General features: G+C 53.8%; 1 protein-coding gene across 4 annotated transcripts in view; it reads left to right on the top strand.

The window, feature by feature from the left end:
* Positions 1–27,580, top strand: part of LOC123353269 (septin-4-like) — a 97,381-nt gene that overhangs the window by 44,372 nt on the left and 25,429 nt on the right. For all 4 annotated transcript variants that reach the window (XM_044994238.1, XM_044994239.1, XM_044994240.1 and 1 more), the window contains 6 exons: positions 1,740–2,057; positions 2,858–2,951; positions 3,490–3,576; positions 22,525–22,648; positions 25,017–25,151; positions 25,825–25,942. In XM_044994238.1, coding sequence (XP_044850173.1) covers positions 1,740–2,057; positions 2,858–2,951; positions 3,490–3,576; positions 22,525–22,648; positions 25,017–25,151; positions 25,825–25,942 — 876 coding nt within the window. The remainder of the gene's footprint in view (positions 1–1,739; positions 2,058–2,857; positions 2,952–3,489; positions 3,577–22,524; positions 22,649–25,016; positions 25,152–25,824; positions 25,943–27,580) is intronic.

Below are 27,580 nucleotides of genomic sequence, written 5' to 3' on the forward strand. Positions count from 1 at the left end.
AGCCTGACTCAGCTAGGTCAGGCTGCAGAACCTTCTCCCAGGGGAGCGGAAAGGCCTTTTTGCGGGGTGGAGGGGGGATTATTTGGGCCTTCTCAGCGAAATGGGACACAGCGAAGCTGGAGAACCTGCAGAGGGTGAGGCCAGCCTGTTTCGCTTCTGTTTCTAACCACTTTCTTGGGCTGGGCAGTTGGTTTTTTATAACTGCAGCAGATAATGGCAATGTTTAATTTTAAGCTGTTTCGATATTTAAATGCTCACAGTTGCAGGAAGTTCTGGGGATCAGACTAATTATTTAATGACAGCAGATGTTGAGATTCAGAAAGTTAAAGCACAAATTAACACACAAATTATCCACATCCCATGTCAAAATAAACCAAGTAAATCTTCCTCCATCCACTCTGATGCTCCCTCAAGCAGCAGTTCTCTTACTTTGCCTAGCTGTAAATTACGATTAGCGTCGATGGAGGTATTTATTATCAGGTTGTGTGTGCACGCACAGACGCTTACCTGCATGATAGGCACATGCCCATATATACAGACCTACGCGTAGAGACTGGCAGACTCAGCCAGTGGGCACACAGACCAGCCCATTGCAGGTGTGCATAGGCATGCAGACAGGGGCACATTCAGATGTGATGGGAGCCCCGTGCCCCATGCACATCCAGGCATATGACAGGATAGGAGGAAGCCAAAAGGTGGCAGCAGGAGTTGGGGCAGGGGGCGCTGGCTAGCACCGCCTGCAGTGTCCATCGCCTTGCCACATGGGGGGGAGGCTGCAGGGTGCACGGGTTGTGCTGTGTTGAAGATGCAGCAAGTGCCGAGCTGTTCCCAGCACCCAGAGTTACTTGTGGCCCCTGACGGTCTCCACTGATCTCTGGCCGTGCCCGTACAGAGCTCATGCAGGGCTCGCAGACACGCCCGGCTGTGCTCTCCGCAGGGAGCTGTGCAGTTCTGGCTCGAGCCCCAGTGGGGTTTCCCCAGCCAGCTGCCTTCTCTCCCTGCCTTTGATCTTTTCTGTCTTTGGTTCCTTTTCTCCATCCCCCCCCCCACACTCTCTCACCCCTCACATGCTGCAATCAGGCAGCAGAGTGTGAGGGGGGCCTGGCTGCTCCTGGAGACCCTGAAGAGACCCAGCCCTGTGCAGTGGAGCAGGCCGTCCCTGGGGAAGGGGCCAGCCCCTGCCTCCCAGAGCATGCTGAGGAGCTGGCTGAGACACACGGGGAGCAAGCAGTAAGAGTCTGAACTGTATCTAGAGGTGCATGGGAATGTCCCTCCAGCCTGGGCCATCCCACACCGCTCCCCAATGGGTCCCCACCGTGACCTCCGGGAGCCCTGAACCCATCGGGTGTGAGGAAGATCCTACCACTTTCCTGACTCTTCCCCATGCTCTCCCAGCCCCCCTCTTGGTGCATGTGATTATTAACAGCAGATTCCTTGCACGCCTGCATTAACGACTCATTCGGCGGGGGGTGGGGCTGGGGCTGGTGGCACTAGATATCTACAACAGCTGCTGAGCTCCCAGCCTGTAAAGTTCCACCTGAGCTGAAAGTAACCTGCAAACGGTGGTAACAAGCCCTGCGATGGGACTAGTGGGCGGAGCACGTGGGCTCATTCCACCTGCCCTGGCTCCGTCATGTCTAACTCTCCATAAACCAGCACCCTCCTCTCTCTGCCCCGCTCCCCCTGGCTGCCCCGATCTCCCTCGCCACTCTCCCTCCCCCGCGCTCCCTTCTCTGCAGATAAGGCGCTTCCTGACAGAAGACTCGGAGGAGGCAGAGCTGGCCCAGTTCCTGAAGGAGTTCCCTTCAGGCGAGAGCTTTAGGAAAGTGGAGCTGGAGGAGGGCAAGAGGGCCCCTGGCCAGGGGCCCGTAGATCCCGGCGTGTTCTCCAGCGTAGCCCAGCCCATTGCCGATGAGCTGCTAGACGAGAAGGAACTGAGGCCCTTCTCCCGGCCTTGGCCCCTGGACTTTCAGCAGCACATCGCAGCTCCGGCACCACTGAGCCCCTCGCGGCCTAGGAGCCCATGGGGCAAGCTTGATCCATACGACTCTTCTGAGGTACAGTGCATCCCAGGGCAGGCCTCTCAGTCGACAAGAAGCTCCAGCCTGTGGGTCGCTGGGGGCAGGGAGCTAGGTGGCTTGTACAGCTCTGATCTGCTGAAGGATCTACCCATTCGCTGTGCGAGACGCCAGGGATCAAGGACACTTAGACACCGGGGCTAGGGCTCGCATGGGCTCCTAAATCCATTGTGCCTAACAGCCTGGGCCTGCGAGGGGCCGAGCGCCCCTAGATCTCGCATGGACTTCCCTGGAGCTGAGGGTACTCGACTTGTGCCAGGATTGGCTCCTAAGTGTCCCAAGTCCCTGTGCAAAGGGAAGGCCTGTCGCTGCCGCCTGGCCTCTCCTTGCTAGGTGGCGAGGACCATGCTGTGCACTGCCGCAGCGGCCGGGTACCCTGTGCAATGCAGGTGCTGGCCCTCACCCCTGTGGAGGGCGGCCTCGCCTGCCCCGTCTCAGACGCTGTCTGCCTGCTCAGGCCTGTGAGAGCGGTGCAGGCATCCCGTGCACAGCTGGCCAGCCTGAGCAGGGCAAGCCTCAACGCTGGGGAATTCAGACACGGCCTCACTCCCAGCAGATGGGCTCTGTAGTCATCAGCGGAGGCTCTTCCCCTGCCCATCGTGAGCGCTGGAGGTCAGAGGGAGCCCTAGCCTGCTTAGGCTTTGGTGACAAGGGCCAGGGCGCAGAATGGGGCTGGCTGACTGCTCTCCATCCCAGCGGCGGGTATGCCCCGGGGGCAAGGGGGGAGTGAGATGGGGGTGGCACTCCAGATTCACATGCCCCCCTCCTCTGCCCTGCAGGACGATAAGGAGTATGTGGGGTTTGCGACGCTCCCCAATCAGGTCCATCGGAAATCGGTGAAGAAGGGGTTTGACTTCACGCTGATGGTGGCAGGTAGGGGCACCCCTGAGGCCTCACCCAGTAGCCCTTCAAAGGGGCCCCCGGGCACAGGTGTGCTGGGACAGGCTGTGGGGGAATGTGCCTCCTGCTGCGGGAGCAGAGCTGACCTGCACGCTGGGTGAAAATGGGCAGGGGAGGAAGGAAGAAGAGACCCCGGCAGTGTAGACTGCGGGAGCTGGGCAGGTGGATTCACACTCCCGTGTTCAGGAGCTCGCATGTCCCGGGAACTCAGCCGCAGAGCACAGTGGAAGAGATGCGTGTCTTCCATTCCTCTCCCCTGGGAGTGCCTGGGCTCCAGCGATGGCCCTGCTGCTGCTTTGGGGAGGAGGCAGAAATCCCAGAGGATTCCGGGCACACGGGGTCTGTGGGTTGGGGTCACACTTCCTGGGTTGCGGTGCCGTCGTTACTGGAGCAGCAGCTCCTGCTCCTATCTCTTTGGCACGTGCCCTGGGACCCTAACAGGGGCCAAAGGATCCCAGGCCTCTTGCCTTGCTTCTGACCTCCGTGAACTGTTGTCTTTCTGCTTCCCCAGGAGAGTCTGGCCTGGGGAAATCCACCCTGGTGAACAGCCTCTTTCTCACTGACATGTACAGGGATCGCAAACTCCTCAGTGCAGAAGGTAAGAGGAGAGATCAGCAGCCAGGGGACGGCAGGGAGGGAGCAGCCTGGCCCACTACATGTGGGGCTTGCCAGAGCTCAGTGCCTGGTAGGGGGCAGCTTTCGGGAAAGGCTGCCGGCCCCATGCTCCTGCCTGGGAGACGCAGCATAGACGGGCTGGTGAGGTGAGAGGGAGGGATCTTCGGTCGGGTTTCCTGCTCTCTTGAGGACGTTCTGATGCCGGGGCCTTAGGAGTGAAGTGAAACAGGCGACTGGGCAAGATCCCCGGCTGGTGGAAATCAGCGCCCTGGAGCTGCTCGAAAGCGTCTGCTCCTTCGACAGAGCTTCAGAGAACACAGTGAGGGAGTGGGATGCTGTTGTAGAGACCTTCCTGGGAGGGGCGAGTTTGACTCGGGGCCCTCTGGCAAAACACCCCCCACCAGGGGGAGCTCTGACTGGGGGCCCTCTGGGAGAAGCCTCCCCGCCCCCGAGGGGAGCTCTGACTGAGGCCCTCTGGGTGGTGGTTATTTGGAGAGATTGTGTCGAGTTCCTACCTGTGGGCCTGGGTCGGTTCCCACTGACGCTAGTGGGAGCTTCACTTTGGCCCTTTCACGCTGGCACAAGGGGACCCAGCCCTGCACAACAAGGGCAAAGGGTTTGGCCCACAAGTGTCCTAATCCCCGTCAGCTCCAGTTGGCTGGCGGCTCCGTCTGTGCTCCCTGCCGGTTCCACTGCCCCAAGCTGACCTGTTCCACAGCCCCTGCTGATGAGCTCAAGGAGGGGCCTGGTGGGTGGGTGGCTGTTTCCTGACTGGGATCATCTCTAACACAGTTCCTGGGGTGGCTCCAGCTGCTCGGGGTGCAGGCAGACCATGCTAGGCCTTAGGCAGGTGGCACTGTCACGGAGTGTGGGGGAGACCAGGCCCTGCACCCCGGCTTCCTGCAATTCACCGTGACTCTCAGCCTGCCAGTAAAGCAGAAGGTTTATTTAGACAACAGGAACACAGTCCAAAACAGGTCTTGCCAGTACAGACAACAGGACCCCCTTTAGTTAGGTCTTTCTGGGGCCCCCAGGGAGGCCACAGCCCCGTTGGGAACCCCAAGCCCCATCGGGACGTCCCTCTCCATTTCCCAGCCAGCTCCAAACTGAAACTCCCTCCAGCCTCTCACTCAGCCTCCCCCCGGCTCCTCCCCCAGCCTTTGTGTCCTTTGTCCAGTTTCCTGGGCAGAGGTGTTACCTGGTCTCCAATCCCCGTCCTGGGTTCTCGTGTTACATGCTCAGGTATCCTCCCTTCCCCAAGGCAGACAGTTCCAACAAAACTCCCCTGCAACCTTCCCAGGTTAATACTCCCCACTCAGTAGTCAAAGAACACATCAAGAACATTCACACTCCGTCACAGGCACGTCTCCTGCTCTAACGTCCAGCAGGAGGCCCGCTTACTGCTCTGATGAGTGCAGTGAGGATCTTGTCTGGCTTCTCAAAGGCTTGGTTCCTTTCACCTCCGCTGCAGTTAGCTGGTGTGCTGATGCCCGCTTGCTGTGAGCAGAGAGGAGTTTCCATTTCCCGCTGCAAATGAAACACTGCTTTTGTCTCTGAGGGGTTTTGTAAAGAACAGCTGTAGCTATTGCCAGCTCCCGTGGTGCCCCAATAACGGTCCTGCATATCCATTGAAGGGTGTCCCCTCCTTTCCCAGCTGCTCGGCTCCCTGCGGCCACAAATGAGCAGGACGAGGCCTGTGTCCTGTTGGTGGGGGACAGCAAGCCCAGCCCCCTCTGAGCGAAGTGTGTCACTTGAATGACCATCACTGATCGTAAGTGTCCACTGCAGGGATCCTTAGAATCATAGAATCTCAGGGTTGGAAGAGACCTCAGGAGGTCATCTAGTCCAACCCCCTGCTCAAAGCAGGACCAAACCCAACTAAATCATCCCAGCCAGGGCTTTGGCAAGCCTGACCTTAAAAACCTCTAAGGAAGGAGATTCCACCACCTCCCTAGGTAACCCATTCCAGTGCTTCACCACCCTCCTAGTGAAAAAGTTTTTCCTAATGTCCAACCTAAACCTCCCCCTCTGCAACTTGAGACCATTACTCCTTGTTCTGTCATCTTCTACCTCTGAGAACAGTCTAGATCCATCCTCTTTGGAACCTCCTTTCAGGTAGTTGAAAGCAGCTATCAAATCCCGCCTCATTCTTCTCTTCTGCAGGCTAAACAATCCCAGTTCCCTCAGCCTCTCCTCATAAGTCATGTGCTCCAGCCCCCTAATCATTTTTGTTGCCCTCCGCTGGACTCTCTCCAATTTATCCACATCCTTCTTGTAGTGTGGGGCCCAAAACTGGACACAGTACTCCAGATGAGGCCTCACCAGTGCTGAATAGAGGGGAATGATCACGTCCCTTGATCTGCTGGAAATGCCCCTACTTATACAACCCAAAATGCCATTAGCCTTCTTGGCAACAAGGGCACACTGTTGACTCATATTCAGCTTTTCGTCCACCGTAACCCCTAGGTCCTTTTCTGTAGAACTGCTGCCCAGCCATTCGGTCCCTAGTCTGTAGCAGTGCATGGGATTCTTCCGTCCTAAGTGCAGGACTCTGCACTTGTCCTTGTTGAACCTCATCATATTTCTTTTGGCCCAATCCTCTAATTTGTCTAGGTCCCTCTGTATCCTATCCCTACCCTCCAGCGTATCAACCACTCCTCCCAGTTTAGTGTCATCTGCAAACTTGCTAAGGGTGCAGTCCACACCATCCTCCAGATCGTTAATGAAGATATTGAACAAAACCGGCCCCAGCACCGACCCTTGGGGCACTCCACTTGATACCGGCTGCCAACTAGACATGGAACCATTGATCACTACCCGTTGAGCTGACCATCTAGCCAGTTTTCTATCCACCTTACCGTCCATTCATCCAGCCCAGACTTCTTTAACTTGCTGGCAAGAATACTGTGGGAGACTGTATCAAAAGCTTTGCTAAAGTCCAGAAATAGCACATCCACTGCTTTCCCCTCATCCACAGAGCCGGTTATCTCATCATAGAAGGCAATTAGGTTAGTCAGGCATGACTTGCCCTTGGTGAATCCATGCTGACTGTTCCTGATCACTTTCCCCTCCTTTAAGTGGTTCAGAATTGATTCCTTGAGGACCTGTTCCATGATTTTTCCAGGGACTGAGGTGAGACTGACTGGCCTGTAGTTCCCTGGATCTTCCTTCTTCCCTTTTTTAAAGATGGGCACTACATTAGCTTTTTTCCAGTCATCCGGGACCTCCCCCGATCTCCATGATTTTTCAAAGATAATGGCCAATGGCTCTGCAATCTCATCGGCCAACTCCTTTAGCACCCTCGGATGCAGTGCATCCGGCCCCATGGACTTGTTCTCGTCCAGCTTTTCTAAATAGTCCCGAACTACTTCTTTCTCCACAGAGAGCTGGTCACCTCCTCCCCGTACCGTGCTGCAGAGTGCAGCTGTCTGGGAGCTGACCTTGTCTGTGAAGACAGAGGCAAAAAAAGCATTGAGTACACTAGCTTTCTTCACATCCTCTGTCACTAGGTTCCCTCCCTCATTCAGCAAGGGGCCCACACTTTCCTTGACTTTCTTCTTGTTGCTAACATATCTGAAGAAACCCTTCTTGTTACTCCTAACATCTCCGGCTAGCTGCAACTCCAAGTGTGATTTGGCCTTCCTAATTTCACTCCTGCATGCCTGAGCAATACTTTTATACTCCTCCCTGGTTATTTGTCCAATCTTCCACTTCTTGTAAGCTGTTTTTTTGTGTTTAAGACGAGCAAGGATTTCACTGTTAAGCCAAGCTGGTCGCCTGCCATATTTACTTTTCTTCCTACACATCGGGATGGTTTGTTCCTGCAACCTCAATAAGGATTCTTTAAAATACAGCCAGCTTTCCTCGACTCCTTTCCCCGTCATGTTATTCTCCCAGGGGACCTTGCCCATCAGTTTCCTGAGGGAGTCGAAGTCTGCTTTTCTGAAGTCCAGGGTCTCTGTTCTACTGCTCTCCTTTCTTCCTTGTGTCAGGATCCTGAACTCGACCATCTCATGGTCACTGCCTCCCAGGTTCCCATCCACTATTGCTTCCTCTACTATTTCTTCCCTGTTTGTGAGCAGCAGGTCAAGATGAGCTTTTCCCCTAGTTGGTTCCTCCAGCACTTGCACCAGGAAATTGTCCCCTACACTTTCCAGAAACTTCCTGGATTGTCTGTGCACTGCTGTATTGCTCTCCCAGCAGATATCAGGGTGATTAAAGTCACCCATGAGAACCAGGGCCTGTGATCTAGCAACTTCTGTTAGTTGCTGGAAGAAAGCCTCGTCCACCTCATCCCCCTGGTCTGGTGGTCTGTAGCAGACTCCTACCACGACATCACCCTTGTTGTTCATACTTCTAAATTTAATCCAGAGACTCTCAGGTTTTTCTGCAGTTTCATACTGGAGCTCTGAGCAGTCATACTGCTCTCTTACATACAGCGCAACTCCCCCATCTTTTCTGCCCTGCCTGTCCTTCCTGAACAGTTTATATCCATCCATGACAGTACTCCAATCATGTGAGTTATCCCACCAAGTCTCTGTTATTCAAATTACATCATAATTCCTTGACTGTGCCAGGACTTCTAGTTCTCCCTGCTTGTTCCCCAGGCTTCTTGCATTTGTCTATAGGCATGTAAGATAACTCACTGATCGTCCTGGTGTCCCAGTATGGGGCAGGAGCCCTCCCCTCTTGCACTCACCTACTTGTGCTTTCTCCCGATATCCCATTTCCACACTTACCTCGGGGCTTTGGTCTCCTTCCCCTGGTGAACCTAGTTTAAAGCCCTCCTCACTAGGTTAGCCAGCCTGCTTGCAAAGATGCTCTTCCCTCTCTTCGTGAGGTGGAGCCCGTCTCTGCCTAGCACTCCTTCTTCTTGGAATCATAGAATCATAGAATTCAAGATCAGAAGGGACCATTATGATCATCTAGTCTGACCTCCTGCAAGATGCAGGCCACATTAGCCGATCTACCCACTCTTTTAGCAAGCGACCCCTGCCCCATGCTTCGGAGGAAGGCGAAAAACCTCCAGGGACACTGCCAATCTGCACTGGAGGAAAATTCCTTCCCGACCCCAAATATGGCGGTCAGCTGAACCCCGAGCATGCGGGCAAGACTCTCCAGCCATACCCTCTGAAAGAGGTTAAGAATATCATATCATTGACCCAATTTGACCCAATTAAGTACCAGTTTGGCACTTAATTGACCTATTGACTAAGCCCGTTATCCTATTATACCATCTCCTCCATAAACTTATCTAGCTTAATCTTAAAGTCATGGAGGTCCTTCGCCCCTACTGTTTCCCTCGGTAGGCTGTTCCAGAATTGCACTCCCCTGATGGTTAGAAACCTTCGTCTAATTTCAAGCCTAAATTTCCTGACTGACAATTTATATCCGTTTGTCCTCGTGTCTACATTAGCACTGAGCTGAAATAATTCCTCTCCTTCCCTGGTATTTATCCCTCTGATATATTTAAAGAGTGCAATCATATCTCCCCTTATCCTTCTTTTGGTTAAGGAAAACAAACCGAGCTCCTCAAGTCTCCTGTCATACGACAGGCCTTCCATTCCTCTGATCATTCTAGTGGCCCTTCTTTGTACCCGTTCCAGTTTTAACTCATCCTTCTTAAACATGGGAGACCAAAACTGCACACAGTACTCCAAATGAGGTCTCACCAACGCCTTATATAACGGGACTAGCACTTCCTTATCCCTACTAGAAATACCCCGCCTAATGCAACCCAAGACCGCATTAGCTTTTTTAACGGCCACATCACATTGCCTACTCATAGTCATCCTACGATCAACCAGGACTCCCAGGTCCTTCTCCTCCTCCGTTACTTCCAACTGGTGCGTCCCTAGCTTATAACTAAAATTCTTGTTAGTCATCCCTAAATGCATAACCTTACACTTCTCACTATTGAATTTCATCCTGTTACTAATACTCCAGTTTACAAGGTCATCCAAATCTCCCTGGAGGATATCCCGATCCTTCTCCGAATTGGCAATACCTCCCAACTTGGTGTCGTCCGCAAACTTTATCAGCCCACTCCTACTCTTGGTTCCCAGGTCAGCAATAAATAGATTGAATAAAATAGGACCCAAAACCGAACCTTGAGGAACTCCACTGGTAACCCCCCTCCAACCCGACAGTTCCCCTTTCAGTACTACCCTCTGCAATCTCCCCTTTAACCAACTCCTTATCCACCTCTGGATTTTCATTTCGATCCCCATCTTTTCCAATTTAACCAATAATTCCTCATGCGGTACCGTATCAAACGCCTTACTGAAATCCAGATATATTAGATCCACCGCATTTCCCTTGTCTAAAAAATCTGTTACTTTCTCAAAGAAGGAGATCAGATTGGTTTGGCACGATCTACCTTTCGTAAATCCATGCTGTAATCTATCCCAGTTGTCATCGGCCTCCTGCTCCTTAACCACTCTCTCTTTCAAAATTTTTTCCATTACTTTGCATACTACAGATGTTAAACTAACAGGCCTGTAGTTACCCGGGTCACTTTTTTTCCCCTTCTTGAATATAGGAACTACATTAGCTAATCTCCAGTCCAACGGTACAATCCCCGAATTTAGAGATTTATTAAAAATCATCGCTAACGGGCTAGCAATATCACTCGCCAATTCCCTTAATATTCTAGGATGAAGATTATCCGGGCCCCCCGATTTACTTCCGTTAAGCTGTTCAAGTTTGGCCTCCACCTCAGATACTGTAATGTCTACCCCCATATCTTCATTCCCATCGGTCCCTCTATCACTATTCCTTAGCCCTTCATTAGCCTCATTAAAGACCGTGGCAAAATATTCATTCAGATATTGTGCCATTCCAAGATTATCCCTAATCTCCACTCCGTTTAAAGTTTTAAGCGGTCCCACTTCTTCCTTCTTGGTTTTCTTCCTATTTATATGGCTAAAAAACCTTTTGCTATTGGTTTTAATCCCCTTCGCTAGGTCCATCTCCACCTGTCGCTTTGCCTTTCTCACTGCATCCCTACACCCTCTGACCTCAATAAGGTAGGTTTCTTTACTGATCCCTCCCATTTTCCACTCCCGGTACGCTTTCTGTTTTTTCTTAATGACCCCTCTAAGACGCTTGGTCATCCAGCTCGGTCTAAAACTGCTACCTACGAGCCGTTTTCCCTTTCTCGGGATACATGCCTCTGACAACTCCTGCAATTTCAACCTGAAGTAACCCCAGGCGTCATCTACCTTTAGATTCCTAAATATGTTGGTCCAGTCCACTTCCCTAACTAGTCGTCTTAATTTAGTAAAGTTAGCCCTTTTGAAATCGTAAACCCTAGTCTCAGATGCAATATTGATTATCCTCTCATTAATTTTGAAACGAATTAGCTCGTGATCACTCGAGCCAAGGTTGTCCCCTACAACTATTTCCTCAACAAGGTCCTCATTACTCACCAAAATCAGATCTAATATGGCATCCCCCCTCGTCGGTTCAGCAACCACTTGATGGAGGAATTCATCAGCTATCACGTCTAGGAAAAGCTGAGCCCTATTGTTATTACTAGCATTTGTTTCCCAATCTATATCTGGGAAGTTAAAGTCTCCCATGATCAAGCAGTTCCTATTAGTGTTTACCTCCTTAAAAACATTAAAGAGCTCTCTATCCGTCTCCAAGCTAGATCCTGGCGGTCTATAGCACACCCCAATCACTATCCCGGGTGAGGCTCTGGTAGTTTTCTTCCCTAATGTGACCATTGCCCACACAGACTCCGTATTAACCATTGCATTGCTAGTTATTTCATTACATTTCACCTCATTACTGATATACAATGCTACTCCCCCACCTTTACCTTTGCATCGGTCTTTTCTAAACAGCACATACCCTTCCATACCTGTACTCCAGTCATGGCTATCGTTCCACCATGTTTCGGTTATTCCTACGATATCCGGTTTCAATTCTCGGACCAGGAGCTCCAGTTCCTCCATTTTATTACCTAAGCTTCTCGCATTGGTGAACAAACATCCTACCTTTTGCTGTTGGGCTCCTCTCACTCTTCTCACCCCGCTCGGTAGGGACACAGTACTACCAGTATGACCTGTCGATCTAGTATCTGTCCCCCCCTCTTCCTTACACCTAACTGTCCCCCTCCGGCTATATCTGTTGTTATCTTCTTGTTCTCACTCCCAATGTATAAATTTGGCGTGGAGTGCACCAGGGCCTCTCCCAACCGTCTCCCCCCAGTGTCTAGTTTAAAGCTCTTTTAATCAGATGAGCCAGCCTCCCTCCTAGAAGTCTACTTCCTTCCCTACTTAGGTGGAGCCCATCCCGTGAGAACAGTTGTCTGTCCCCAAAAGCCTCCCAGTGCCCATACATCCCAAAGCCCTCCTTGTAACACCACTCTCTCAGCCAACTATTAATCGTCAGAATTCTCTCACCCCTTTGGCGCCCTTCCCTAGGGACAGGTAGGATCCCACTGAAGATCACCTGAGCCTCAATTTCCTTAAGCGTCTTACCCAACCTGGCATAGTCTCCCTTGATCCTGTCTAGCGAGAATCTAGCAGTATCATTCGTTCCCACATGAAGGATGACCAAAGGGTTCTTACCTGCTCCTCTTAGGATCCTTTTCAACCTCAGGTCCACATCCCGTATTTTAGCGCCCGGTAGACAGCACACCCTTCTGTTCTCCGGATCGGCCCTGGTCACAGGCCTGTCCAACCTTCTCAGTATGGAGTCCCCAATCACGTAGACCTGCCTTTGCCTGGGGACAGTGCGGTCCTCTAACCTATCCCCCGTTCCCCCTGGTTGCAAGCTCCTTCCATTCCTATCTTCCCTTGTGGTTCCCCTTAAGCCATCCTGTAATCTCCCCTGACCCAAACTTGGTGTTGCCTCCATAGACTCCTCCCCTCTATTTATGGGACTGGCCGCTCGTCTCTTTTTCCTTGGCCTCCCACCATCAGCTACCATATTCTTTACCCCTTCCTCATTCTCCAAACCTTCAAACCTGTTCCTTAGCTCTATTTCCCCCTCACTGGCTCTCCTTTTCCTTGGCCTGCTTCTCACAGTCACATGCTTCCACCGCCCATCCTCCTCGTCTGGTGGTCCCCCCTCACTGGCCTTAGCCCCTGCTCCCACCTGTGCCCCTGGGCGTTCCCCTTCAGTTACTGCCTGCCATTGCTCCATCAGCTGCTCGAACCCCCTTCTATTCTCTATCAGGGTTTCCACCTGCAGCTCTAGGCCCTGGATCTTTTCCTCCAGCAGCTCTATTAGGCGACACTTCATACATACATAGTACTGTTCTGGGTCCCCTGCTAGAACCAGGTACATACCGCAGCTGCTGCATGCTCTCATCCTTGGTGTGTCCTCTGCTGCTTGGCTCATGGCTGCTGCTGTCCCGGCCTCGCTTGGTGCTTGTATCTAGGGTAACACAGGGGACACGGCGCGGCCCCCTTCCTCCTCCCCCTGCTAACTCCCACGCAAACTCCCCTGTTAGCAGCCCTGTTTGCTGCCTCCTGTGCCGCTGCTCGCAGCTGTCATCCCATTGTCAAATAATCCAAACCCTTCTCTCCGACACCATCTGCGTAGCCATTCGTTGATTTCCACGATTCAACGGTCTCTACCCTGGCCTTTTCCTGCCACAGGGAGGATAGACGAGAACACCACTTGCGCCTCAAACTCCTTTATCCTTCTTCCCAGAGCCACGTAGTCTGCAGTGATACGCTCAAGGTCATTCTTGGCAGTATCTTTGGTGCCCATGTGGAGAAGCAGGAAGGGGTAGCGATCTGAGGGCTTGATGAGTCTCGGCAGTCTCTCCGTCACATCGTGAATCCTAGCCCCTGGCAAGCAGCACACCTCTCGGTTTTCCCGGTCAGGGCGGCAGATAGATGACTCAGTCCCCCTGAGGAGAAAGTCCCCGACCACCACCACCCTCCTCCTCCTCCTCTTGGGAGTGGTGGTCGTGGAACCCCATCCCTAGGACAGTGCATCTCATGCCTTCCAATCAGTGGAGTCTCCTTCTGCTCTGTTCCATCAGATGTATCATCCACTCCACTCTCTGCACTAGTACCTGCGGAGAGAACATGAAAACGGTTGCTCACCTGCATCTGTGTTTCTGGTACATGAAAGTTTCTGGTACTCTTTCCCCTTCTGGAAGTCACATGCCACCACTTATCCTCGCTGGCCTTCTGTCCCCGCTGCGTAGCCTGCTCTGAATCTTCAGAACATTGTGCCCGCTGAAGCTGCTCCTGACGTCTATCCAGGAAATCCTCATTTTCTTTTATGGAACGCAGGGTTGATATTCGTTTCTCCAGACCTTGAATCTTCTCTTCCAATATGGAGATCACCTTGCACTTTGTACAGACGAAGTCGCTTCTATCCTGTGGAAGGAAGACAAACATGGCGCATCCTGTGCAGGTCACAACAGCGGATCGCTCAGCATCCATAGTCTCTTCCTTCTGAGAGCTTCCTTACTTGTAGCAGAAGCTACTCAGAGCATCCTGCGAGAGGGGGGCCTCAGTGGGCTCTCTCCAGGCGAACTCCCAGGCAAACTCCTTCTGTTTGCCTCTCTGCTATCTGCTGCTCAGCTGGTTCGCAGCTGACTGCCTTTTTATAACAGTCAGGCCCAGCTGGAACAAAGCACTCCCAATTCACACTGTTCAAACAAGCAATCAAACAATCAAGCACACGGTCAAACTGCCAAACTGTCCCCTCAACAGACACTCAGATGGATACTCACCAGCGCAGTCCCCCTAATGCAGCACTTAGCGTACCTCTGCTCAGACAGATCCCAGGCAAACTCCTTCTGTTTGCCTCTGGCTAGATGGCCTGGTCTGGCAGTCCCTGTGTCCCAGACGGAGCAGAGCCGATGGGTGCCACACAGAGCTGCCCTCATCCCTCTGCTGCCAGAGAGACGAGCTGCTTGGACTGAGAGGCAGGAAAGGTGGACCCACAGGATCACTGTCCCCCAAGGGTTGGGTTACAAAGAGTGGGGTTTAGAAAGTCTTCAGCCTGCCCAGGCCCCTCCCGCCTGAGCACTTGCTTCATGCTCAGGAGAACACGTCTGCTGTACCAACCCCATCCCTCTTGCTTGTGTCGCTGAGAAACAGGCTTAAGCCAAACAGCTATAGCTGCTCTTTAAAGGAAATAAGAGTGTTCACACAGAGCTTTGTTTAACTACAGTTTAACTACAGCAATGTAAACAGCACCATTAGTGAAAAGCCTTCTCCTGAAGGCATGGCCAGAGGAGGAATCAGAGCCCCTTGTTGGGCCCGCTGATTATCCACGGCAGCCGGGTAGAATCTCCTCAGAGTCTGAAACATTTTCACCCCTTGTTCAAACATTTGGGGTGCGGAAGGGAGGGGGCAAGGAAATCACAAAAACGTCATTCCAAACTTCCCTGTTTTTATTTTGTAATTTTGTGAATTTCAACATTTAGACAAACTTTCCCCCAGGTTTAATGGAGATGCCTGTGGGTGCTGGAAGCTTCACAGGTCGCAGCTTGAATGAGTGTTCTCTTGCACATCCATTCCCGTAAATACCTTAGTCTGAAATATGACTAGATGGTCTAATGGGCCCTTCTGGATTGTTCATTATTCAGCTGTCCAGTCAGTGAACAGAAACAGAATCGGGTAGCTCAGATGATCAATCGTAGCCCACGAGTAACAATATTCACAACAGCCTGAACAACGCACAGGCTGAACATTTTTGCTCACATATTTGGGTGTAATGATTGCCTCCATGGAAAATCAGGATTAATCCCGCACGATTTGTGGACTAGAGCAGGAGCTAAATTCAGCCAGCTCTGAGCTCTGCAGCTGGGTTCGGACGGGGTTCACGCCCTGTTATACGGTAGGATGTATGCAGAGTACAGCTGGGGTTTGAGATCCTGGCTGGACTAGAGGCAGTTAGAGAAAATATCCTTGGATTTATAATGGAACCTGTTTGCTGGGGAAGTCACTGAGGCCCAGATCCTCCAAGATAATCTAACTGGGCTCCTAACTTCCACTGATTTAGTCCAATTAAAGTCCTAACTACCCCTGAAGCTCTGGGTTGGAGTGACTAACTGCCAAGCCCCCAGTGCTGCCCTGCCATCACTTGTCAGCACCTCAGCCACAGCGGACGGAGAGTCACAGATGGTTAGTTTCTGGCACAATCCCCAATGTGTCTCTGGGCTGAAGACAGAGAGTGTCCCTTTCAGGAGCCCACTGACTGAGAAAGAGTCTTCCCTAAAGTGGGGGCTTCTGCTTCTGGGGGAGAATGAGCAACCTCCCCGAGCAGAAACTTCCTAAATGTTTTCAGGCCTCGAGTTGGGTCTGACCCAACCCCTGCATCAGCACCCTCCTCCTCTCCCAACGCTAGGGTGGAAAAGGGCCTCCAGTCGCTGGAGGGAGTTCTAGGGCCTGTGGCGTGCAATCCAAGCTGCAGAGCGGTGCCTGTCTCTGCTTGCCATGAGCCCCTAACCTCTTGCCCAGTGGTTGGAGCAGAAGACCTGTGAACAGGGATCTGCCACCTCTCAGGAGAGTGCCCTCACCAGGGGCCAAGGGCTGATCTGCCCTGGGCTCCTCAGTCTCTCCCGGTGAAGCTGTTCCATGGTGGGTACAGAATTAGAGCAATTGGAGCGGGGGACCAGGACCGTGCGTCTCCCCTCCTGGGTGAGTGCCCAGCCTGCTGGGCTGGCGGGTAGCAGGGAACGCCTGCTCCTCTGCATCTCGTGGCTGCTTTGGGTGGAGCTGGGCAGGCTGTGAGTGTGCCTGTGGGAATGGGCCCCACAGCAGAGTACAGTGGAGGAATGCCCCATTCATGGCTCGCACTGGGACTCAGGCGCTGCAGGCCTGCCAGGGGGCTGCAGTACAACGCCCAGAGGCAGAAGTGTCAGTGTGTGTGGAACGTCCACTCGGAAACCGTCGAGTGTAGGCACCTGCAGGGTTCGGTGGCAGCTGAGCGAGGGTTTGCGGATGCCAGTGACACCTAATGAGGTGGCGAGGTGCCTGGGCCGCTTCGTGACGGTATGTGGTGGGTGCTGCACAGGGAGTGCTATCAACAGTTGCCCATGGCTCCGTGTGTTCCCACTTTCCCTCTTCTGAGTTGTCCCCAAATCAATAGCGTTCTGGCCACCCCTGCTGAGAACATTCCTGGTGAGTTTGGAATTCATAGAATCATAGAAGATTTGGTTTGGAAAAGACCTCAGGAGGTCATCTAGTCCAACCCCCTGCTCAAAGCAGGACCAATCCCCAAATAAATCATCCCAGCCAGGGCTTTGTCAAGCCTGACCTTAAAAACCTCTAAGGAAGGAGATTCCCCCACCTCCCTAGGGAACCCATTCCACCTTCACCACCCTCCTAGTGAAATAGTGTTTCCTAATATCCAACCTATACTTCCTGCACTGCAACTTGAGATCATTGCTCCTTGTTCTGTCACTGCCACCACTGAGAATAGCCTAGCTCCATCCTCTTGGGAACCCCCCTTCAGGTAGTTGAAAGCAGCTATCAAATCCCCCCTCACTCTTCTCTTTTGCAGACTAAATAACCCCAGTTCCCTCAGCCTCTCCTTGCAAGTCATGTGCCCCAGCCCCCTAATCATTTTTGTTGCCCTCCACTGGACTGTCCGCTATTTGTCCACATTCTTTCTGTAGTGGGGGGCCCAAAACTGGACACAGTAACTCCAAATGTGGCCTCACCAGTGCCGAATAGAGGGGAATGATCACTTCCCTCAATCTGCTGGCAATGCTGCTACTTATACAGCCCAAAATGCCGTTAGCCTTCTTGGCAACAAGGGCCCACTGCTGACTCATATCCAGCTTCTTGTCCACTGCAATCCCCAGGTCCTTTTCTGCGGAACTGATGCTTAACCAGTTGGTCTTCAACTAGTAGCGGTGAATGGGATTCTTCTGTTCTAAGTGCAGGACTTTGCACTTGTCCTTGTTGAAGCTCATCAGATTTCTTTTGGCCCAATCCTCCAATTTGTCTAGTTCACTGTGGATCCTAATCCTACCCTCCAGCGTATCTACCTCTCCTCCCAGTTTAGTGTCATCTGCAAACTTGCTGAGGGTGCAATTCATCCCATCATCCAGATCATTAATAAAGATGTTGAACAAAACCGGCCCCAGGACCGACCCTTAGGGCACTCCGCTTGATACCGGCTGCCAGCTAGACGTGGAGCCATTGATCACTACCCGTTGAGCCCAAAGATCTAGCCAGCTTTCTATCCCCCTTATAGTCCATTTATCCAATCCATACTTTTTTAACTTGCTGTCAAGGATACTATGGTATCTTTTAGTATCGGCTCTGGCGTTCAGCAGTTACCCTGTGACTGGCAGAGAAAGAGACGCCATGGACCGAGTAAGTCTAATTAGGCTTGTTCCCGCTTCTGGAGCCCAGGAGAAGATCAGGGGCCAGGAGAGCTCTCCCCTCCTATGCCTGATCCTGTTCCTCTCAGGAGAGGGCCTAACACCTGAGATCCAGCCAAACTGCAGCCCCCTTTGTCACTTCAGCTTGGCTATCACCCAGCAGGTGGGGGAACTGCAGGCAGTGTGTCACTGCCATGCTCCATGCCCATTCCAGGCTCTCCCTCTGATTCCAGCTCCCGTTCAAAGCTCCCTGTGATGGGTTCGGTCACAGCGACCCCCTTGGGACTGTCACTTGATGTGCTGAAATTACCTCTGAGCCCGTTTTCACTGCCAGCTTGGGACTCCAGAACCCTGCTTTGTTCAGCCAAACACGCTAGCCTGCTGCAACACAGACCCAGGTCTGGTCCACAGCCCCAAAGCTGCAGATTTTAACCAAAAACTGCTCAGCAGGTCACCTGTCACCAGAACCCAGACACCCAGTTCCCAATGGGATCCAAACCCCAAATAAATCCGTTTTACTCTGTATAAAGCTTATACAGGATAAACTCATAAATTGGCCGTTCTCTATAACATTGATCATGGAAGAGACCTCAGCAGGTCATCTAGTCCAATCCCCTGCTCAAAGCAGAACCAACACCAACTAAATCATCCCAGCCAGAGCTTTGTCAAGCCAGACCTTAAAAACCTCTAAGGATGGAGATTCCACCACCTCACTAGGGAACCCATTCCAGTGCTTCACCACTCTCTGAGTGAAATTGTGTTTCCTGATATCCAACCTAGACCTCCTGCACTGCAACTTGAGACCACTGCTCCTTGTTCTGTCATCTGCCACCACTGAGAACAGTCTAGATCCATCCTCTTTGGAACCCCCCTTCAGGTAGTTGAAGGCTGCTATCAAATCCCCCCTCACTCTTCTCTTCTCTGATAGAGAGATATGCACAGCTGTTTGTTCCCCCAGATATTAATCACCTACTCTGGGATAATTATTAAACAAAAATGATTTTATTAAGTATAAAAAGTAAGATTTAAGTGGTGTGGAAAACCCAGGACTAATGGCTACAAAGGGAGGGGTAGTAATTAGTCCCAGGGGGTTAAAAGGCCTCTCCCTAGCCACTGAGGGGAGATAACCAGGGGGAAATAAGGTTCAGCTGGAACAGGGGTTACCAGGGAACTAATTAGGTTCAGCTGGCCCCAACTGCTGGAGACCTTTTTAAACCCTCCCTGGCATGAAAGCAGGGGGGAGAGTGAGAGAAGCAGGAAGCTGCCAGCAAGTTAGGTGCAACAGGGCTCTGAACCCTTCCAGCAAGGAAGGCTGTGCTCTGTAACCAGCACAAGGGACTGACTGAGGGAAGGGTTAGCCAGACCCTGTGCTACCTAGAAGGGTTTGCTTTGCCCAAGCCTGTGTCTCCAAGCCTAAAAAGGACTGAGCCTGCTGAGGAGAAGAAGGTACTTTGCCACATGTGGTTTCAAGTAATAACAGACAAAACAAAGTCACCAAGCAAAGTAAAACAAAACACGCAAGTCTAAGCCTACATTAAGAAACTGATTGCAGGTAATATCTCAGCCTCAGAGATGGTCCAATGAGCTTCTTTCACAGACTAGACTCCTTCCTAGTCTGGGCCCAATCCTTTCCCCGGTACAGTCCTTGTTAGCTCCAGCTGACATCTCAGGTGGAAACTAGGGGTCTTCTCATGACTGGAAGACCCTTTTGTTCTGTTCCACCCCCTTTTATAGCTTTGGCACAAGGCAGGAATCTTTTGTCTCTCTGGTTCCCACCCCTCCTTCTAAATGGAAAAGTATCAGATTTAAGATGAATTCCAGTATCCTGTGAGACCTCATTCTTCATTACCCATGGGCTGGCCCACGGTACACAGGAAGGCTTGCAGGTTAATAAACCATCTACAACCAATTGTCCTAGTCAATGCGAATCATCAAGATTCTAAACCACCATTAATGGCCCCCACTTTGCATAATTACAATAGGCCCTCAGAGTTATACTAGCTTCAGCTACAAGAATGATACATTTATACAGATAGGATGGACACACTCAGTAGATTATAAGCTTTGTAATGATACCTTACAAAAGACCTTTTGCATAAAGCATATTCCAGATACATCATATTTACATTCATTTATCTTTGATTATCAGCAGGTAAGTATGCCCAATGGTCTGTGATGGGATGTTAGATGGGATGGGATCTGAGTTACTACAGAGAATTCTTTCCTGGGTGCTGGCGGGTGAGTCTTGCCCACATGCTCAGGGTTTAGCTGGTCGCCATATTTGGGGTCGGGAAGGAATTTTCCTCCAGGGCAGATTGGCAGAGGCCCTGGAGGTTTTTCGCCTTCCTCTGCAGCATGGGGCACGGGTCACTTGCTGGAGGATTCTCTGCAGCTTGAGGTCTTCAAACCACAATTTGAGGACTTCAGTAACTCAGACATAGGTTAGGGGTTTGTTACAGGAGTGGGTGGGTGAGATTCTGTGGCCTGCGTTGTGCAGGAGGTGAGACTAGATGATCATAATGGTCCCTTCTGACCTTAAAGTCTATGAGTCTATAAACATACTGTCATAAAGCATATGGAGTGCGACGTCACACTCCCCTCCTCGGGGACGACTGGAGTCCGGGTGGTTACAAACTTCCCACAGGAAATCAAACCACCAAAAGAACAGGAGAGATGCCCCGGGCGGCCAGGGCAGAGTCCTGTGTGCATGGTCAGGGCCTTGGTACTGGGGGCAGCATTGTACCCCTCAGCCATGCACAGAGGGGACTCTGTGTATAGTGTGGGGGTGCACTGTCCCCATTCCTCCCTGCTCATGCACAGCTTGGCTCGGGGGTCCATTGCTCCCCTCTGGCCTGTTGGAGCTTGTCCTGTATGGAGAAGGCTGAAGCCCTGCCTGGGGACACCCCCTTTAATGCTGTCTCAATCAGCTCTGAAAGTGTCAGGTTTCAGAGTGGCAGCTGTGTTAGTCTGTATCAGCAAAAAGAACGAGGACTCCTTGTGGCACCTTAGAGAGTAACAAATTTATTTGGGCATAAGCTTTCGTGGGCTAAAACCCACTTCATGGGATGCATGCAGTGGAAAATACAGTAGGAAGATATATATATATATACACAGAGAACATGAAACAATGGGTGCTGCCATACCAACTATAACGAGAGTAATTAATTAAGGTGAGCTATTAGGTGAGCTATTATCAGCAGGAGAAAAAAACCTCGTCGTGATACTCAGGCTGGCTCATGTGTAGCCCAGCCAATGACAAAGGCAGAGTGAAGATCTCTGCCAAATGATTCCCCCTACCCCACGTGTGCCAAGGTGCTGGTGGGCCCAGCGCTGCGCCTTGGCTTGGAGCCGTAGAACGCAGCACCTCAGGAATAGCCTCTGAAAAGGGCGAGTTAAATGGCAGAGCCTGAGAATTGCAAACAGGGCACAGATGCTGAAATGACTGCAGGCCCATTCACACAATCCAAAGGGCTCCGCTGCATTAGCTGAGCAGGGGTTGGGGGCTGGGGGGCAGGCTCACACATTTCCTGGCGTGTCAGCCCCCAGAATCAGCTCCTGCAGGGCTGGGATGGGTCCTGACCGAGCTTCCTTCTCAAGGTCTGGGGAGCTGCACGGTAACCAAGCGCCTGTCACAGCCAGGCCCCTGAGCAATGTGTTTGGGGCTCTCCGGAGATGAACCAGATTTGTTTACGTACAGTCAGTCTACAGCAGGCCAGCTCCTTTGCTGTGGTGCGGGGCCATGACAGAGGCGGTGCCCACATCTTCACTGTCCCCACACTGCAGCCATAGGAGCCGCTGTCTCTAAGCAGTGCCAGTGGGGCCTTCGCTCGGGCCCCAGGGCTGCAACCCTCCCTGCACCACGTTCCCGCTCCAAGGCACTGGGGCAGTGTGGCAGCGTTAGCGTAGGCACAGACTGCAGCATGGGGCCTCGGGCATGGCTGGGGGGCTGCTCCTCAGCCTCTGCCTTGCCCTGGTGAGTGTAAAGAGCCCAGATTCCCCTGAAAATCACCGTGGGACTGATCTTCCCATCACTCCCTTCATGCCGCCCTGCCCAGTCGCTCCCCGACGGGGGCTGCTGCCCCTTTTCCTCTCTCTCAGGAGAGCCCTGCAGCTACCTCTTCTCCACTTGTCTCTCTCTACGTCCCAGCGTGCTCCCAGCTCCCTGTCCCCGTGCGCTGCCACCAGAGGAGTGCTCCAAGTGCCCTGGCACAGGCGTGCCCCCAGCTCCTGCACCCCCGCACAAGGGCCAGGCCCAGTCGAGGGGCCTGCAGTCAGGAGAGCACAAGGGCTGTCCCCTCTGAGCACCCGTGTGGCACAGATCACCCCAGAGAGCAAGGGGAGCAGCTGAGAAGAGGCCAGGCCATGGTCCTGCCCCCATACAGCCCTGCCCCTGTGTGCTGTGGAGCTGAGACAATCCCTGCTAGTGCTCGCTGGCAAGGCACTGCTCGGCATCGCCCCAGGCCGCGCCTGTGCTCACCGGTACCTGGCGCAGGCTGGCCCTGCAGCTGCCCCACGGGTAACTGGTCTGGGCCTCCGCCGTCCCTGTGCAGCCAAGCTCGGCTCCCCCTGGCCCCTGCCGGATCAGCCCACTGACTGCTGCTGTTGCCGTTCCAGAGCGCATTACTCAGACGGTGGAGATCACCAAACACGTGGTGGACATTGAGGAGAAGGGGGTCAAACTGCGCCTGACCATCGTGGACACCCCCGGATTCGGCGACGCCGTGAACAACACGGAATGGTGCGTCCCACAGGAGAGGGAGGGGCCATGGCTCCGCAGCTCACCCGGCAGGATGAGCAGGAGCCCGGGCAGCCACGCCCACTGGGCAGTCTGGCCCCTGGAGAGAACAGAAATGACACCAAGTACTAGATGAGCACAGGCCACTGCACACAAACCAGCCCTGCCTCACTGAACTGCTCACATCCTCCTGGGGTGGGGCAGCAGAGACGGGAGCTTTCACCCACGAGAGCTCATGCTGCAAAACGTCTGTTAGTTCATAAAAGCAGTAGTAACTGAGCCATTGGGTGCAAAGGGGGCAGTCCTGGTGTCGGTGCTTGGCAGTACCCCGGAGAGGGAGCTGAACAAAGTGGCAATGGTCATGGCTGGCCCAGAATTCCTGGCTTCCCAGGCTGCCTTGCGGGGTAAATGTCTGCTCTGGACTGGCTATTTGTTGCTCCTGTGATTTGGAAAGCCAGCCTGGCACGCTCCAGCTCTTACATCTGCCAAAGCTCCGGGGCTAGGGATGTGTGCATGCAGGCCCTGACCCCACCTGTGGTGTGAGGTTCGCCCATTAACAATCCCCATTGTTCTGGATTCATTTCTGCCAGGAAGTCTAGCTTAAGTTTGCACCAAGGGAAATAATGCCACCTAGCTCTTAAACAGCACTCCAGAGGGTAGGGTCTTTAGCCTCATTTTACAGATGGGGAAACTGAGGTACGGGGCAGTGACTTGCCCAACGTCACGAGCCCGCCAGTGGCAGAGCTGGGACCAGGTCTCCAGAGTCCCAGTCCAGTCCAGTGCTCTACCCACTGGGAAACACTGCCTTTCCCCAGACACAGCTACAGATCAGACAAACCTTAAAAGTCCAACAATCCTGACCCAGGCCCCAACAGATGATGAGACTGGCCCAGCGACCCAGAGATTTATCAGAAAAGATCAGTGGCTTTTTCTCTGTTTGATCTGCTTCCCACCCCCTCTGTGCCAGTCACAGCAGGACCAGCTCTGCCACATGCCCAGGGAGGCAGCTATGGTTCCTGCTGCACAGAGGGATATGCTGGGCTTGGCCCCAGTGGTGCTATGCTCTGACTGAACACACGTCAGAGACAGCCCTACCCTGAAGAGCTTTCAATGTAATGCAGTGGGGCTGTGGGAGCTGGAAATGGGGCAGAGCCCCCAGACATGTGTGGGAGCTACACTGGGCAGGAATCAAACTGGTGACAGACACCCAGCACCCTCTCTCCCCTCCCCCAGCTGTAACAGGTGTGAAGGAGAGTGAGGTTGCTCTTTTAAATCAAGTTCAGGACCAGGATCTCCTGCCCTGGACACAGGCAAAATCCCACCCCAACAACTGCTCTCGGTCTCAGGCCGCCGCAAACAGCCAGCTCCCATTAACCCAATAAATAATAAACTGCACCAGCAGAACGACTGTTAGTACCGTGTCCCCGTTCACTTCTCAGAGCACAGCTTCCCGGCCAGACCCCTGCTAAGTCACACTAGCAGCTAACGTGTCTGCATTTACTGCTCCCCGGCTTAGCAGCTGGGTGTGAGCCCACCATCTTTAGTTCCATAGCTCAGACCTCTTCTATGTTCTCTGTGGGCTGACCTGTACAGGAGGACACAACTCTCCCCTCTCCAGTGGGCTACACAAGTGTTTGTGAGACAGCAGCAGAACATGGGGCAGCGGGATCTGTGGTTTGTCTTCCTGCCTGTGGGAGCAGATTGCGAGCTAGTGCTCATAGTGCAGTGCCCGTGTGTGGGTCGTCAGAGGCACTGAATCTGGCACCGCTGGGGGGCGGGGGAGCATGAGCTTATCTGCTTGAGCTAAAGAGGCAGCTAGCATAACATGGGTCTAATAGCAGAGTCCCAGATCTCTAGCTGTGGTGTAATTACTAGCGAGTGATACAGAACCACACTGTGCTAGTGGGGTACAGAAGCACCTGGTTGGGCACATCACGGCTGTCAGGTGAGGGGTGGCTCTGTTACATTTTCAGCACTTTATGATGTGCTCTTGCACATGCTCTGTTGTCTTAGCTGAGGCCTGGATGAAGGACATTTCCCCAGGCCTGCGAGGTTAATTTGGCATGCGAGGCTGACAAAGGAGGATGAGAATTTCCCAATTGCCCACCGTCATTTGCACTGTCAGAGATCAGATGCTGGCCTGGGTTCTGGTGCAGCCATCCCTGTGATTCAGCACTAGTGAAGCTCGTAGCTTCTCACATCTGGCTTCCCGCTGGAGAGGCGCAGCAGCTCCCGCAGGACAATGGAAGCAGGCTAATTCCACGCTGATGGTCTTACACTTCCTAGTGCAGGGAGTTCTTTTCACATGCTGGCCGGCGCCCCGGGGACCGGGCTCACTTGGCTCTCTCCACCCTGTCCCCTCTCTTCCCAGCTGGAAACCTGTGGCTGATTACATAGATCAGCAATTTGAGCAATATTTCCGGGATGAGAGTGGCCTGAACCGGAAGAACATCCAGGACAACCGCGTGCACTGCTGCCTCTACTTCATCTCACCCTTTGGACATGGGTATGGGAAATCCAGCCACAGCCGATCCCTCCCTCCTTCCCTGAGAATGCTCAAAACCACCTTACCCACAAGTCCTAGACACAGCACTAGTGAGCTAGACTTGCTGCTCAGTAAATGAGTGCTGGCCCTGCGTGGGCCCACAGTGTGATGCACTGACAGCTCTGCTGCAGGAGTCTTGACTGAGGGCTGCTGTGGGAACGCTTGCATTGCAGGGGGTTCAGCAGGCAGTGGGGAGGCAATGACTGCACAATGCTCACACTGCCGGAGTCCTGTCTGGGCACTGCCAGGGCACTGCTCTGGGGAAGCTCACACTGTGGAGTCCCAGCTGGCACTGCCAGGGGGATGCACGCTCTGCCGGAGTCCTGGCTGGGCACTGCTCTGGGGAAGCTCACAGTGTGGAGTCTCCAGCTGGCACTGCCAAGGGGATGCACGCTCTTCCGGAGTCCTGTCTGGGCACTGCCAGGGCACTGCTCTGGGGAAGCTCACAGTGTGGAGTCTCCAGCTGGCACTGCAAGGGGGATGCGCACTCTGCTGGAGTCCTGTCTGGGCACTGCCAGGGCACTGCTCTGGGGAAGCTCACAGTGTGGAGTCCCCAGCTGGCACTGCCAGAGTCCTGTAGCTACGAGACCGTCCAGCCCCAATTTACAGGGCTAACTCTGCTCTCTGTTGGCAGCCTTCGTCCCCTGGATGTGGAATTCATGAGAGCTCTCCATCAGCGGGTGAACATTGTGCCCATCCTGGCAAAAGCTGACACCCTGACGCCCTCAGAGGTGGAGCGCAAGAAAAGCAAGGTGAGAGGAGGCCTGGATGCCTCTGAATTCCTCCCTCCCCCCAGCCCAAGTAATGGACTGCTCCTCCCGCCCTCGCCCCTGGCTGACACTAGGGTCTTTCACTCTGGCATTGCATCTGTACTGGGAAAATGGGAGCCACAATTCCCCACCAGTGCCGTTAACCATTGACAGCCAGGGGAGCAGCTGTGTGCTTCCTGGGACTCAGTCAGGGTGTCCTGCACACGTCTGGCACCGGCCTGGTACAATGAGCCTGTCTACGCCTCAGCCTCCACCATCACTCCCTGGGTGCTGCTGCACCTCAGGGTATTCCACCCAGCGTAGCTAGCGGGGTGCAGAGGAAGCAGCCGCTTCCCCTCAGCATGTTTTCAAAAAGTGGCGCCTGCCGGGCCGGCGCTGGTGGCAGCACGGCCGGAGGAGCCATTGGGCGAGGGGCGGCAGGCATGGAAGCGGCGCCTGCCGGGCCGGCACTGGCAGCAGCACGGCCGGAGGAGCCATTGGGCGAGGGGCAGCAGGCATGGAAGCGGCGCCTGCCGGGCCGGCACTGGCAGCAGCACGGCCGGAGGAGCCATTGGGCGAGGGGCGGCAGGCATGGAAGCGGCGCCTGCCGGGCCGGCGCTGGCAGCAGCACGGCCGGAGGAGCCATGCAGGGGGCAGCAGGCGTGGCTGGAGGAGCGAGGGGGCCGGCTCCTCGGCCATCGCACCCCACGCTCAGCGTGGCCCCAACATCGCCGCAGCCACCGTCTGCGGCGGTGGCTCAGGGCTCGGCGGCCAAGCGCTCCTGCCCCTTGCTAATGCGGCGGGCGGGGGAGGTGAAAGGGCCCCTGCTCCTTTAAGGCCGCCTGGCTGGCGAGCCCCGTGTGGAGCGCGCCGAGTACCGGGAGCAGGCCGGGGACAGGCGGCAGCGCAGGACGGAATGTGAGCGGGGGGGGGTCCTGTGCCTTGCACTGGGGGGCCCGGGTGAGAGGCTCCCCGGGGCTGGGCCCGCAGGGCAGGGGCACAGGCTGTGCTGTCTGGACAGGGGGGGCTCTGGAGTCTGGGGTGGGGGGGACGGAATCCCGGCGGGGGACACCTGCAGAGCGCGCTGGGCAGGAGAGACTCTCCCGGGGATGGGGGGGCATCCGCACCCCCGGGAAGCCCGCAGGAGTCCTGAGCCGGCCCCGGGGTTAATCTGGGGGGGAAATGGGAGGAGTCAAGAGACGTGGCCAGAGGAGGAGCCAAGGGGGCGTGGCCAGAGGAGGAGCCATGGGGGCGTGGCCAGAGGGGGAGCCAAGGAAGGGCACCTTTTTTATGTTTGCTCCCCCTACACTGAAAACCTGGCTACGCCACTGGCACTGTAGCCAAGGCCTGTTTTCAACAGGCATTTCTATAGGGTTCCTCCCAGATTACCCGAGTGCCCCCCTCGGTATCCCAGGAATGGGAGAGGACAGGACAGAGAAGGAGCTGCAGAGTCCTACAGGATACTAAGGGAAGGGACAGCAGGATGCAACCCCTTTGAAATGGAGGATGTAAGAGACAAGAGCTGGTCCCTGTGGCCTCATGGAGTCTGAGGATTGGTGAGAAGAGGGACGGAGGTACAGGCCAGGCTGCAGAGAGTGCAGCTGCCACACCCTGTGTGCCAGAGGGTCCCTGGGGCACAAG

This window comes from Mauremys mutica, chromosome 19, assembly GCF_020497125.1.
Source record: "Mauremys mutica isolate MM-2020 ecotype Southern chromosome 19, ASM2049712v1, whole genome shotgun sequence".
NCBI classification, from domain to species: domain Eukaryota; kingdom Metazoa; phylum Chordata; order Testudines; family Geoemydidae; genus Mauremys; species Mauremys mutica.